Raw genomic sequence first — 15,155 nt, forward strand, 5'->3', positions numbered from 1 at the left:
GATTTGCCAAAGGTAAAATTTTAAAATTTTAACTATAGAGATAAATTGTAAAATGAGAAAGATTAAAAGATTAGAAAATTTACTGCTAATCTGTTAGAACTCTTCAATCTTCTATGGCCTTTTATTTAAATTGGACCATTGGATTGGATTGGACTCTCATTAGGGCCAAAAAAGAACTTCTTTAATCTTGAACGCCACAGCAGAACAAAAACAACAATTTCGCACTATCTAACTTGATTCTGGATGAGAAGCAAAATTGACGCAAAAAAATACAAAAACGTAAAATCTTACGTTTTCACAAGTTGAAATGCAATTTTAACTACTTTAATTCCATCCACCACTTAATTTAGCCAAAATTTGAATTTAAATGCATTTAATGCAAGACATACATGAGAACTACTTAATCAAGGCTTTGCCTGTAAATTTTCCAACATTTTTAATTCCCATTTTACCCGAGCAGGAAAAAAAAAGACTCTTGATTGAACGACACATGGTCCACTTTCGCGGCTCAGACCTGAGAACCTTTGACTACTCCGCGTGACAAATCAAAACTTCTCTTCATTTATTTCTTTCTTTCTCCCCACCACATACCGGCTTCGACAGATTCATTGAGATTTGAGACTGCTGTTTGTTTCCCGGGAAAATTTCTGAGCCACGTCACCGTCATCATCATCCTCAATCCCTTCTTGGCCTTATGGCTGCTGCTGCTTCTTCCTCCTCCTGGGTTCAACAACTCAGTTTGCTTGACTGGCACCAAGAGTCCTACCCTGCATTTAACGATTTCTCCGCTGTTCCCTTCTTCGCTCTCTTATTCCCCTCTGTTCGCTTCTTCCTCGACCGTTTCGTTTTCGAGGTTCGTCCCTCATTCTCTGTATAAATTATATTCATGTCGTGAAGCCTCTAATTTATGTTCATGCGTAAAATAGATATCGTAAGTAAACAATTTGAATGGAAAATGTAAAATAATCGTACATTTTTTAAGTTTTCACTGCATTGAATACACTGAAGAAAACCAAAACTTTTCACTTTTATTCTCTTCGACCAATTTATACTTTTTCGCTAATTTCTAAAATATATCATAAAAGGTAATTTTCCTGTTCTTCAAAAATGGCACCAACTTCAGACATTTCCGTGATTTTCTCTTCTCTGTGCTAGTTGTGGAGCTTCGATTAGATTTAGATGTAAACAGGTTAAACAGCCTCAAAATTCCATGTAGTTAATTCTAATTTTAGCGTTTGACTATTTAATTGGTTCCATTGACTTGATTTTCTTACTTGACTTGACTCAGTTGTCTTCTGGTGAATTTTGTTTTGTTTTCATTTCTAATCTTCCAGTTATCTGTGGATATTCATTGGGTAACATGCAACTTTCTTCGCAAGCGTTCGATGTTTATATATTATAAATTTAAGCATGAATGAGTACTGAGTTGTAACTAACACTGCTGAGTCAGCAGTAACTATCTAACTAACTCTGAGATTAATCTTCGCTAATAAAGTTAATTCCTGAAATGTATGGATTTGCGTGATGAGAAGACCGTTTAATAATAAACAATAATACCTGCATGTGATATGGAAAATCATTACATGTTTCATGCTAGATATACTAAACTATTGCCTAGCTTTTGCCTATAACAGAAATTGAAAACATAGTTATCTGGGTTCTCTCAATTGCCTGCATACTTAGTATCAAATTTGGCCTCCCCCTGTTTCACATGCCGAATGCGCTCTAAAGGAATAATTGTAATTTGATTAGTTAAAATAGCAAATTGTGTATTGAAACTAACCACTTCCCGTTCTTGTAATGCCTTTCTAGCAACAATGATTAGAAGAGAAAAGATTATGTTTACATAATTTGTGTCTTATTTTTCCTTCAAATTGTTCTGATTCCAAAACCCACCCTTTGGTAAGCTAGTTTCATTCTCTAGGTTTATCAAATTATTTAGATACTTTGAGCATATTTATTCAAGCTGAAGTGAATAACATTTACAGAAAGTGGCCAGACGATTGATTTTCGGAAAGGGGCATGAGAAACTGGATCTTCAAACAGATGAGAGAAGAAAGAAGATTAGGAAATTTAAGGAATCAGCATGGAAATGTGTATATTTTCTATCAGCTGAAATTTTTGCTTTGTCTGTAACTTACAATGAGCCTTGGTTTACCAATACAATATATTTTTGGATTGGGCCGGGAAATCAAATCTGGCCAGATCAAAAGATTAAGTAAGATTGTTTATTAACGTTCCATCCTTTAATCTATGTTTGTTATCATTTTCTCGTTCTTTTGTCTTTATATCTAGATTAAGTTGATTGATAGAGTACAAAGTTGTAACCTTTCTACATTTCAGGTTGAAACTGAAGGGGCTCTATATGTATGGTGCTGGATTTTATGCTTACTCCATACTCGCTTTAATATTTTGGGAAACTAAGCGCTCTGACTTTGGGCTGTCAATGACCCATCATGTTGCTTCTCTGGCTCTCATTGTGCTATCTTATATGTTTAGGTAATCTTTCAGTGGACCATTTTTTTTGGGGTCTCATGAAGTGTATGATTCTTAGCCAATAATATTCTATAGTGAAATTCTGCATAACTTTCACGAGGGAAAGAACAAACAGATAGAAAAAAAGAATGATAGCAAGAAGATCCTCTGAAATAATCAGTGTGTATGTCCTAATTGCATTAATGATAAAATTGTGACCAAACTACCTCCACTAGCTTTATTGAACTTTGGAATACTTAACTAATTCACTTTGGCATGGTTTTCATACAGTTTTGTTTTGCTTTTATGTTTAATACATTCAGGTTTGTTCGTGTTGGATCAGTAGTTTTGGCTCTTCATGATGCTACTGATGTGTTTCTGGAGACAGGAAAAATGTCCAAATACAGTGGGGCTGAGACAATGGCTAGCATTGCATTTCTCCTTTTTGTTATCTTTTGGACGTTATTGCGCATCATTTACTATCCATTTTGGGTTCTTTGGAGTACAAGGTTTGTACCCACTTTACATCCTTATCCCTCTCTGTTGTCTGTGAATATTTATTAGATAGCTTCTAATCATGATGAACTATATGAAGCAACTTCCCAGATTTTATTGAGAACAGAGAAATTTCAGGCATCTTTCACAAAGTTTAGTGCTTGGAAAGTATTTTCATTGATATAGTATCCACAATTATTAATTCCTCTAGCCATTGTCCATTTCTAAGCCCTTTATTTTGCTTATCAGCTTATAAAGGAATTTTTCCTCTTAGGTTTGGTTCTGGACTCCAATAATGGTTTTCAGTTACTCCAATTTGAAAACTGTCGAGCATATGTGAGTAAATGGTCAAATTGGTCTCTGAAAGATCACGCGATCTCCATTTTGGTCCCCGAAAGATTTTTTTAATCAATTTCATCTCTAAAAGATTTTAAATTAGTCACATTAATTCTTCCGTCACTACCCTCACTAGAGCCATTAGCGAAAGCTGACCTGGCACGTTAAATCACACCTCACCATATAAAACAATAAATTCGATTACTACGACAATGACAATGAAGACTTTGAGGACGATGATGTCGTTTTGGGAGGGTTAATGAATACTACGACGACGACGAAGAAGACGAAGAAGGTGGGGATGAGGAGGGAATGATGCCGTTTGAGAAGATGAGGAAGTGGTTGAAGCACAAACCCAGAGGGTTCGGTGAAAGGGAAGTGTAACACTTCCATTGAAGACAAGTTGCTCGACGAACTGCATCAGAGCAGAGAAGTACAGGCTGCTACCTTGATAAAGCTCAAGAGCGGTGTTGTTAACCCCAAAAACAGTGAAGAAAAGAAGAAAGATTTAATTACTTTTGAACACTGGTCGAATTGTATTCCACAGATTGATTGCTTTTGTGCTATTGTTCACTTGTTTGTGTTTCATGTTACTATGTTTGGTGAAATAATACATGCATTTTAACTTTTAAGCAAATTCTGATGTTTTCTTAATTTTTCTTCTTATCCTGAATTCTTTAATCTTTGATGGAAGTGCAGATTTTATGGAGCCTGAAAAGAATATGGTCAAAGGAAAATGCTAGGATCTAGTGTTGTTTATATTTTGTTGATGTTGTTGTTGTTTGTTTGTGCTTGGCATTTGCATGAAACAGGGCATTGTTTTTGGCCACTGTTTACTTCTTTTTTCTGCGGTGTCTACAATTTGGCAGTTGACTATTACTGTTGCCATGAAATTTTGAAGACACTCTAGTTGTTCCGATTGGTGGTTGAGTATGGTTGGTGAACCTGCCGAAAAAGAAGAACATTCATAGGGATCTGAAATCTGCATTCAAAGGGATTCCAGGCATAGTGAATATAGTCCCGGCAGTTAGTTCGAAAACAATGACGTTGTCGGATTGTACTATAGGTCACCGTTCAACACTACTTCTTTGTGGAGAAACAGGGGGAGGTTTTGCTCCGAGAGAACGAAGAATGGAATGGAATGAATGAGTGTGAGGAACTGAAGAGGTGCAGTGAGTGACAAATGCACTTTGGGCGATAACGACGCCGTTTAGGTACTGACATGACAAGCTAATGTGCCACGACAGTAAGACTTAACGTCATTAGTAACAGAATAGATGGAGGGACTAACGTGATCAATTTTAAATCTTTCGAGGATAATGTTGATTAATTTAATCTTTTGGGGACTAATTTGGAGAACGCGTGATCTTTCAGGCAATTTGACCATTTACTCTATTACAATTTTATATAGGAACAACACTGGGTAAATGGTCACATTCGTCCTTGAAAGATTACTCATTGTCCAAATTGGTCCTCGAAACCTTCAAAGATTTTAAATTAATCGCGTTAGTCCTTATATCATTTCTTTTATTCGATATCAAAATTTGTTAATGTGACACGTTAAATGATACTACAACATACACATAGAAGTCTTAATTGACTATTAACATGATAAGCTTATGAAATTAGATCAAATCAAAATCTAATTGAGGAGAGAACTTGAGGCATTGGAATCCCTCAATTTGGAGTTTATTTGACCTAATTTCATAAACTTACCATGTTAGCCTCCAATTAGGACTACTAGGTGTGTACTGTGATGTCAGTTAACATGTCACATCAACAAACTTTGACGTCGTTAGCAACGGAAGTGATATAAGGACTAAAATGACTAACTTAAAATTTTCAAAGGACGAATTTGATTAAAAAGATCTTTTGGGGACTAATTTGGAAAATGAGTGATCTTTCGGGGACTAAGTTAACCATTTACTCAAACAACAGTGGTGTCAGGATTTATTTATAGAGATAGAGATCAATTTGTCACTTCAACTGTTCTGATTGATTGTTTTTAAAGCAGAAATTCTTGAGTTTTTATTTTTATTTTTATTTTTGTTGTTGTTGTTGTTCTTGTTGTTATGCAAAAGGTGTGCCATGTTTTTCTGATTTATAATTTCAGTTATCAAACAATTCTTTCTGGGCTTGTTGATCTCTATCCTTCAAAAAGAGTCAAAATGCAATCTTTTATTAGTCCAGTTATTGGTTTCCCAAGTATTAACTTGTTTCAAATAGAATTATCCTATATAATTTCAAACTTAACTTGAGGAGTTTTAGTTGTCTTGCATGAAAAGAATTAATTATAGAATAAAATTTGTTGAAATTTTTATAGCCAAACCTTTCTGAATTTCCTTTAAGCACCACATATACTCTGCACCAATTTCAATACCTCAATGCTAGAGTTTGTCCATTGTCACATATCATTCCCTTTGTCTGTGCCACTGTTAATACTTTTCTCCTGTGGCAGCTATGAAGTTATTTCTGTATTCGATAAGGAGAAGCACCAGATGGATGGGCCAATATATTATTATGTGTTCAATACTCTACTCTTCTGTTTGCTTGTTCTAAATATTTATTGGTGGGTTCTGATGCTTCGGATGCTTGCTGATCAAATCCGAGCAAAAGGAAAAGTTAGTGAAGATATTCGCTCTGGTAAGTTGAAAGATGCCTTGCATACATTGCTTATTATTAACATGCACTAACACTCAGAGTAAAACCTTCTGAAAAATCGTTACCTACAATTGGTATCTGCTTGTTAGTGCAGAAATAATTTAGTGTCAAGTCAGTCTATAAGCATGATAGATAGTAGAAGTTTGGGTTAACTTGTTCATGCCTAATTTGGTCTTGTTCTTTAGTTTCTTCAATGAATTGGGGTTAATAAGTTAATTATGGCGCATTAATCATGGTATCAGGACTTAGAAATTAGAGTTGTTTCAATGAATTAATTAATTAACCTTAGACGTTGATGATCCCACCTATATGTAGCCACGGTTTCAGTTTGGTCTATGGAAACTTAAACTCAAACTGAAAGTTGCTTAAGTTCACATTTTCTTATGCAGATTCTGAAGATGATGATGATTACAATGACCATGAAGAATGACCAGGAATACAAATTGAATATAGTTGTACATTGTTTACAGAGCATGGACATCTTCAATGTTGTAAAAATTTTGTGGTATTGAGTTGTTATAGTGTTAAAATCAGATTATTTCTGCTGGTAGTGCATGCTAACACAATCAATCTGTAGAAATATTTCATGTAAAGCTTAGAAGGAAAACCATGATGTAAAAATATTTCATGTAAAGCAAGGTTTAGCAATTTTACATCAATCAATCTGTAATATAACTAATTAACTATGGCTAAAAAATGTTACCCCCCTTTTTTTCATGAGTCCCTCACGTTTAAGTTTGGTGGGTGGTAGCTCTAGCCAGTCTTTTCCATTTCTTGGTACCCGTAGAGGTTTGAATTAGGTGGGTGATGGTATCAGCAGGTGTTTCTGGATGGCTCTCCTTTTCTTTTACCTCAAATTTGTCCCCCGATAGGGGAAAGCCATATAAAGCTTCATTAGGAGACATGATTATGGAAGAATGGTTTGAGTTGTTATAACAATACTCAGCCCACAAGTACCGTTCCAAGAAACGATTTACCACTTCGGTTTGCCCGTCGCTTTGCAGATGGTAGGCGGTACTGTAGTGGAGTTTAGTTCCACTGAAAGAGAACAAATATTTCCAAAAACTTGCTCAAGAATAATAGGACACGATCTGAGACAATAGAAGAAGGGAACCCATGTAGCTTAACCACTGAACTGATAAACTTGTTAGCTACTTGTTTGGTAGTGAACCCGGGTCTTAACGCCTCAAAGGCTCAAAATGAGCTCCTTTGGTAAAGCAGTCACCACAACCAAAATGGCGGTGAATCTAGATTACTTGGGCAATTGCACAATAAAATCTTATCAGTTAGCTATAATTTAGCCCGGTTATACCTATAAATCGGAATTAGAGAGAATCTTGGCTATAACAGAATTATTTCGAAACAAATTGAGGGTGGTTATCGCAAAATCAGGATAACATCTCCAACAGTTCCGCAATACTAGATCCACAAAATAACCGTCCTTTACTACAATAACTATATAAAAAAGGAAACCTTAAAGGGAGAAGATACGTTATTTACTCTGAATTGCAATATACTCATCTCATTCTCTTTCTGACTTGAATGTTAGAGTGCCTTTGTAGGTGTCCACTATTACCGTTCTTGAAAAACCAACGTATATCTCATCCAACCCAGATAGAAGTGAATTCAACTTTGGATCCGACGAGCTATACCTCTCTCGAGACTTACTACACAGGAACATTTGGCACCCACCGTGGAGCCGAAGTTTTGAACTAATCCCACCAACATCTTTTCCACCATATTTTCATCTCTTTTTGTAGGTTACAACCTATGGTAGAAAAGCAAAGCAACCCTCCTATCAATGAGTCATTGCAGGCAGAAGTCCAACACATGGCCGAGCTATTGACGACGATGATAGCCACACCATGGAAAGTAAAGTCACGGTGATAGTCACCCCAAAGCCATAAATAAAAAGAACCAATCCCTTCTCAAAGAAAATTATGAGCTTTCAAATGCCCAGGAACTTGACTCTGCCAACGACACTGAAACACTATGAGGGAATTGATGACCCTAACATCTACGTCACTAAATTTTACTCAATGATGTTCATGAATGAAGCATCTGACCCAATACTTTGTCGTACATTTCCAAATTTCTTAGATGGTGTTGCCTTGATTTGGTTTTCTGGTTTACCTGTAGGTTTTATATCAAGTTTCGATGAGTTGCCCAACCTATATGTCAATAACTTCATAGCTTCAAAGATTTAGGTGCATGACTCAGACTATCTTAGTACCATACAGTAAGGACAACATGAGAGTCTCAAGGACTATATGACGAGATTCGCAAAAGTGGCCATGGAGATCCCAAACCTCAATCCAGAGGTCCACTTGCATGCACTGAAAAGTGGACTTCGTCTTGAAAATTTCCCAGAGACTATAGTAGTGACGAAGCCAAAAATGCTGACCGAGTTTTGAGAGAAAGTGCTTCACCCTTTCTTAAAGTTTGAAAAGATCGGAGGAAAGAATCCCCTTCTCAGCCTCTAGTTCCAACTTGGTCTCTCTCGGAGAAGCCACCTCAGAGGGAAGGTCGGCCCATTCCTTTTAGGTAGCACCAAGAGGAGTTTCATTAAGCTGCTTCAAAAAGGCTGCGCACACCCCCGCTGTTTGAATTCTCCCTCGGGCCATACCTCCAAGTGTCTCTTCAAAGAAATGTCATCCATGCTTATAGCACTATAAAAAAGAATGTATTCCTCACAAAAAGCAATGGTGTCGAAACCTAGGTTGTAAGCACTATCGAACTTAAAAGCTGGAGTCTTATGTTTTTGGGAACCCGGTTCAGTGAAAAGAGGCAAAGGGGGAACGGTTCCGGATGGAGGCTGTGGAATTGGAGGAAGAAAAGGTATGGTTTTGGCCAATTGGGATGAAGATGAATCCCACTTAGAAGGAGAGGAGAGATTTTCCAATTTCTCGGTTTCTTTTAGCTTTATCATCCGAATTGCTACATTTTTCTTTCCAACCCAAAACCTTTGCAAAGCACCAGACCATTAGTCATTCTTGCTACAAAAACAAAAGCAAATAAAGAAATTAAGATTACAAAATCCAACAAAAAAGGTGAAATATCTGCGAAAGGCAAAAAAGCTAACTACGTAGTTCAATACGAACATAGCTTGGCTTGCCTATCAAAAATTTCTTGGTATCAAGACGAAAAGATCGGCTCTAACACTCTTGAAACAAGGCCACTATACACTCCTCTACCTCAACCAAATCCTCAAGGTTGTATTTAACAATGCTGGAGACCCTCTCCCAGTACAAACAAAAAATGGGTCCATCTTTCATTAAAAAAAAAGGTCGGACACCCTCTACAAGTTGGACCTTAAAAAAAATAATTCTTGTAGTCATAAAAAGAATCATCGAAAATAGAAAAAATCTTCTTGCCTTGAGCAGTTTAGAAGGAAATTCAATGTTGTTTTTTTGGAGCTAAAAGGTTTAGTGAGTTGAAAGAGATAAAAGAAAATCTTAGAAAAAAGGGGAAGGTCGAGTTCCCAGTTTATTAATTGATAAACCTTATTAAAATCCACGAGTTCGGGTGGAGTTGAGAAGGTGCAACTCTACATATACGAAGAATTTTGGTTTCAAAATCGATAAAGAGAAGTGTCACCCCAACCTAGTAAACAAATAGTAATATAGGAATAAAAAATGATTTTCTGAGTTACTAAGTTGGGGGAAACAAATTTTATCCTCAAGGTTAGGAGCCACTAGCTCGTACTTTTCTACATACTCGTTGTCAATTACGGAAAAAGTAGAAAGAGTAGTAACATCTACCCAATTTAAACCAGGAGGTACTTTAGATGACATGCTGAAAACTACCAAATAAGACATAAAGAGTTATACCTACAAAACAGCAAAATAAAGCTATGTCACTATCAAAACTCACAAGCTACAAGTCAGGTACAACAACACATCATACAAATGCTCAAAGAAGTTGGATCATCCTCAAAGATGGAAAATTTAATCTACTCTACTCGAATAAAAAATGAAGCCATTATCCAAAAACGAAAATGACACCATTTGGGGGCAAAGTAAAAACACAAAAAATGGACAATCTACAAAAATGATAAATAAAAAAATCCACTATTACAAAAACAGCCAAAAGTGACGAATGATAGCAAGCAAATAAAAGCAGTAGCAAGAAACTATATTTTCGAAAAAACTATTTTCCACAAAAGCCTCAAGAAAATATCAGAAACATAAAACTTCACCCATGATAAAATATCATCTAGCCATGACAATAATGAATAAAAGAGAAACAAAAACCAATTTTTATGATGAACAGAAGGTAAAAAGAATGCATGCAACAACAATACAACCGGACGATCTCCAACGTCTTAGGCAACATGAATGAAGATTTGAAGCAGAACTCCAAGATAGAGAAATCTTGGAAAAAGATTGATGGAAATGAGGTTATAGTAAAGAACAAGAAAGGTCTTGAGAGAAATAAAGGTTGAAGCGAAAAAGGAAAAAGAGAAAGAGGATTGTGTTTATATAGCCATTAGGGACAAAGCAATAAATTTATCCCTCGTTTAATGGCACGCATGATTACCAATGTAACCAAAAAAATGCGTGAACAATTACGAAAAGATGTAATGTTCATTCAAAAATACGTCAAGTACTCGACTTGCTCCCCAACGCAGATCGAAATCCCAACTTGATAGAATGAAAATTACAAGAGATCAAGATCGATTCAGAAATGCTTGAGCCAAACCTAAAGAAGCTCGACCTTAAGTAGGGGCACTGTTCATATGCTGGCCTACAACTTAGAAGGACCCAAAAGGGATGAAGCCCAAGCTTCATATAACGTTTAGCTGTACATTACCATTAACCCAGCCTCATAAAGGTCGGACACGACGACATGGGTCTAGCGACATGGGTCTAGTCCTACTTTCTTAAATAAGTAACTAACTTTTACAATGTCTCCTATTAATCTAGAAAAGAGATCTTAACAACATTCCAAAGAGTAACAAACCCACCATCAAAGATGGAACTACTCGAAAAATAGTTATTGACTATACATCTACACTTATAAATATCATAATACCCTTAGGTATTCTTCGAACTCTCATCTACTAAAAACTTATATAAAATTCTTGTTAATTTAAGTATCGGAGTCTCTTTCAAATACCAACCCCACCTTCACCAAGATGTTAGACTACAACACCTCGGCATTCGAAGACGTCGGATACAACTCCAATAGAAACTTGGATCTCGCGTTCAGGCCCAAATCATAGTTTCAGTTAACCCCAAAATATAATCATTTGTTGTATTCAACAATTAAAAAAGTTTATTTTATCAAATAATTGTTATTTGTTTTATGATCAGTGTTTTTTTTCTTTTGGTCCATTCCACCTGTCTCGGTTATCTTTTTTAATAAAATAGTTAATGTTAATTATCTTTTATTTATTTAAGAAATTAAATATTAAAATTTTATACAAAAATATATATAAAATAAGAATCAACTTTAGAAAATAAAAAATATAAATTGTTTTCCCAAACCATTCTCTGCTTGCCCAAGAGCAACTAACCGGGGGAGTAGCAGGCAAAACCCTCCAGTGCAGACATCTCCAAAAACAAAAGGCAAGGCAGTGAAACCAGGAAAATGGAGGACGTAATAACAGAAGCATCCCCTCCTTCAAGATTCTTAGAGGAAGATCTCAACACCTTCACACCCCCATCTCCACCCGTTACCCCTTTTCCCTCCCTCCACTTCCCCCAACAACAACCCCTAACCCCCAAACTCCTCATCATAGCGCTCTCTCCCATTTCCCTCTCTCTCTTCCACCCCCACCTCCTCCCTCCCTCCGTTCCCCTCCTCGCATCCCTTACACTTCCCAACACCAACCCCATCACTCTCTCTCCTCTCACTCCCAATTCCTTCCTTCTCTCTGTTCCCTCTTCAATCCCCTCACACCACTCCCACGCCATCGCTAAAACCCTAATTGGCCACCAAATCCGCCCCGATTCAGTCCTCGTCTTTGATTCCCTTTCTCCGTCAAATTATCGCGGCCGTCTGCCGTCTGATGAGGCGGTCGCCTTCAAGCTTGACACCTCCGCCGAGCGGAAGGCCGCCGAAGGGGAGAAGATTCTAGAAGGACTTGAATACTACCCTTCTGGAAGCGTTGTGGATGGGCTTGCCGCTGCGTTCTTGGCCAGGTGCCAGCTGTTGAACCTCAGGGCGAGTTTGTGTGTTTCCTGGCCTGAGTTTGATCGTAGCGTCATGGCGTTGATTGAGCGCTTGCTTCGGAACGGAGTGCTGCGTGGTTGCGATGGTTTGAGGTTTGGTAGTCAGGTCTTGAGGTTCGGGAGAAAAAAGGGGCGTGGGTTTGAGTCTGAGTTATATTCTTGACTGTGACTGAATTTCTTTATAATTTTCTTAAGGCATGGATTGCAGAAATTAAATTGTTGAATTTTCGGTTTGGTTGGAAAAGCAGATTTATTGATTTGCGAATATAAGTTAGCTTTGGGGCATAGTTGTGTTGAAACATTAGTAGTAGTTGCCTTCTTAGTCTAGTAAGTTTTGTGGTTTTGGTATGATTACAGGAACAGCAGTTAACAATGGAATTGTTATATTGGTGTTAAATTTTCAATCTAGGATTTTGTTCAACACTCAATTTTAGTTGGATAATTTTATTTTACACCTCTCAGCCTGTTTTGAATTGAAAGCTCTCTCAATGTTACTGTTGTTGTGTTGTTTTCTGAGCTAATTGTTGTGTAGCCAATGGAAAAACTATTTTCTTGATGTTTGTTGAATTGAATGGATGATCAGTTATGTGCTGTGTACTTGAACTGATGGATTTCATTAGCTTAGAAAATAAAATATTGAGCCAGAGTTTAAAAAAATTATGTTATCTGGTATATTGAACATAGCATCATCCATGTTGCACAGACTGTTCAAAACAACAGGGGAATTAAATATGGAACTCGGGATACTTTTCATTATGTTTGTCTTTTAAAACTCACAGTAAATAGGGAAAATAATAAAGAGATAGAAGAAGGTTCTAGCAATAATAAGGAGTGAATTTTATTGGTTAGATTCCAGTTAGAACCATTCTGTTACAGGAATTAATTACATACTCCGCTATAATTAGTCTCATAGGTGCACCACGTGTACCATTACTATTAGTCAAAACATCAGAATGTATCATTCTGACTCAAGGAGTTTTACCCCCTCTATCCTATGATGGTATCAGAAGCATTCATTTGAGGAAATTCCTCTTCCTTCTTCGTTTCTTTCAACTTTCATGGCTAAAGGCAACAGCAGTGCTGCTTCATCACAACCTTCCACTACTATCCCCAAATAATCCTCCCCTTGATCCCTCTCTTAATCCGTCCAGCTCTTACTATGTCCATCCCTTTTTGAATCCCGCCGTTCTAATCTTGAAGATGATCTTAACCGGCCACGATTATACCCCCCCCCCCCCCCTCTTTATTTGTATTATCTTTCTTCTCATCTTAATGATTTTCCTTTTAATAAAGGAAGTTGCATCATAAATTAATGGCACCCAAACCCATTCTATAGAATTCCCACAAATACTCTATAAGATACATCAAGTGAAAAAAGAAATGAATTTAGTAATGATTTGAGAAAATGATCAACAACCACGAGAAAAAAGTTTTGTCCCACTAGATGGAATTGGTTATATGAATCAAATGATACTATTGAACCATATTATGTATCATGTATATAGTCAGATTATTTATATATAGATTTTCTTTGACTATCTTCTTTTTTTTTTTTTTTTTTTTGAAAGCAAATAGCTCAACACAATAGAAGTGGAGCAAGTAGAGTGTCACAACTAACATGAACTAAACAAAAATAAACAGAGCAAAAATACAAATCTGTCTCCATGTCATCTCCGACATAGCCATCAACAACTGAAGGGATCCCCAACACTCCACTCGTTAGTACTATTTGAAGACATGTTGATAATTTCTTCAACTCCTTTGCTTGTTTGCTGAAAAATTCGTCTATTTCTTTCCATCCATAAGTTCCAGATGATCGCGCAGAAACACCTCAACCGGTGGTTACGCTCTTCCTTTCTCCTCGGTTCTTCTGTCCAACTAAGAAAGTGTTCTTTCATCGATCCCGGGTAAGACCAACGTCGGCCAAAGGCTGAGATCCAAGCACTCCATACCTGCCAGGCGAATACACACCCTAAAAACAAGTGATGTACATCCTCCACCTCGTTGTTACAAATAACACAAGTAACATCTTCTTGACTGATGATTCCAAACCGGCTCAACCTGTCCTTTGTATTCACTCTTTCTATCAGAACAAACCAGACAAACAGCTCCACTCTAGGCGGGACCAACCCCTTCCAGACAGTTCTGGCAAAGCTGTAACTAGATACCTCTGCTGGTATCAGTTCCTCCTGCATCACCTGCACAAATGAGTTAGTTGTAAAAACACCTCGCCTATCATATTTCCACACCACTCTATCCTCTCTGTTATGAACTAATTTCACAGGTCTCAAAATCTCATGCAACGCACTCAGGAGTTCCAACTCCCATTGGAAGAGCTCTCGCCTCCATTGGAAGTTCCAAATCCACTCAAACACATCCCAAAACCCACAGTTCCCTATAAAGGATCCACACTGGTTTGAAATAGAGAAAAGCCTCGGGAACCGGTTCTTCAGAGGTCCACCAAGCACCCATGCATCCTCCCAAAATCGTGTCCTACATCCATCCCCAACCTCCATGGACAGGCCTGTGATCATCTTATCCCTTAAATGTTGGTTCCTGATATGTAACTGGCAAATATCCTTCCATGGTCCTCCTCTAGTAGGCGGGTTATGAGTCAACAGAGGCTCATTAGGGTTTAGGTTATGACAAGAAACTACAACCTTTTTCCACAGTGGGCAATCCTCCTTAGCAAATCGCCACCACCACTTAAACAGCAGCGCTGTGTTGCGAACCACAGCATCTCCAACTCCCAGCCCACCTAACTTCTTCGGTGCCTGTACCACTTCCCACCTTACTAATGCCATACCAGTCCTACCCTCTTCTGAGCTCCACAGGAATCTTCTCTGCAATGAAATCAGTTTCTCAGCAACAGCTTTCGGCATCTTGAACAAGCTCAAGTAGTACACTGGCAGACTGTTCAACACAGATTTGATAAGAACCAACTTCCCAGCTTTGTTTAGCACCTTGGCCTTCCACAGGCTGAGTTTCTCCTCCACCTTATCTATGATAGGC

General features: G+C 37.5%; 2 protein-coding genes across 6 annotated transcripts; both read left to right on the top strand.

Moving 5' to 3' along the window:
- The first annotated feature begins 561 nt into the window (after positions 1–561).
- LOC130982025 (ASC1-like protein) lies at positions 562–6,680 on the top strand. Of its 5 annotated transcripts, none has more exons than XR_009087073.1 (7): positions 562–853; positions 1,989–2,218; positions 2,344–2,499; positions 2,799–2,984; positions 4,119–4,520; positions 5,765–5,949; positions 6,357–6,407. XR_009087073.1 is itself a non-coding variant. In XM_057905842.1 (6 exons), the coding sequence occupies exons 1-6, from the start codon at positions 695–697 to the stop codon at positions 6,395–6,397; spliced, it is 957 nt and encodes a 318-aa protein (XP_057761825.1). In that variant the 5' UTR covers positions 566–694; the 3' UTR covers positions 6,398–6,680. The 5 variants fall into 5 exon arrangements, 1 of the variants encoding a protein (XP_057761825.1); XR_009087072.1 differs by having other exon boundaries at positions 4,208–4,520; XR_009087074.1 differs by having other exon boundaries at positions 563–853; positions 3,245–4,520.
- A 4,779-nt stretch (positions 6,681–11,459) lies between these two features.
- Positions 11,460–12,746, top strand: LOC130979653 (uncharacterized). Its single transcript, XM_057903141.1, has one exon. It carries the CDS (start codon positions 11,560–11,562, stop codon positions 12,304–12,306), a length of 747 nt encoding a protein of 248 aa, XP_057759124.1. The 5' UTR covers positions 11,460–11,559; the 3' UTR covers positions 12,307–12,746.
- The last annotated feature ends 2,409 nt before the right edge of the window (positions 12,747–15,155 follow it).

This window comes from Arachis stenosperma, chromosome 5 (genome assembly GCF_014773155.1).
Source record: "Arachis stenosperma cultivar V10309 chromosome 5, arast.V10309.gnm1.PFL2, whole genome shotgun sequence".
In the NCBI taxonomy this organism is placed as follows: Eukaryota; Viridiplantae; Streptophyta; class Magnoliopsida; order Fabales; family Fabaceae; genus Arachis; species Arachis stenosperma.

What these genes read in the sequence shown, in the direction of transcription:
- LOC130982025 (XM_057905842.1), top strand. Translation starts at nt 695, where the DNA reads ATGGCTGCTGCTGCTTCTTCCTCCTCCTGGGTTCAACAACTCAGTTTG. An exon ending in GTGCTATCTTATATGTTTAG is followed by an intron (nt 2,500 to 2,798) that starts GTAATCTTTCAG and finishes TAATACATTCAG; the next exon opens with GTTTGTTCGTGTTGGATCAG. An exon ending in TAGTGAAGATATTCGCTCTG is followed by an intron (nt 5,950 to 6,356) that starts GTAAGTTGAAAG and finishes TTTCTTATGCAG; the next exon opens with ATTCTGAAGATGATGATGAT.
- LOC130979653 (XM_057903141.1), top strand. Translation starts at nt 11,560, where the DNA reads ATGGAGGACGTAATAACAGAAGCATCCCCTCCTTCAAGATTCTTAGAG.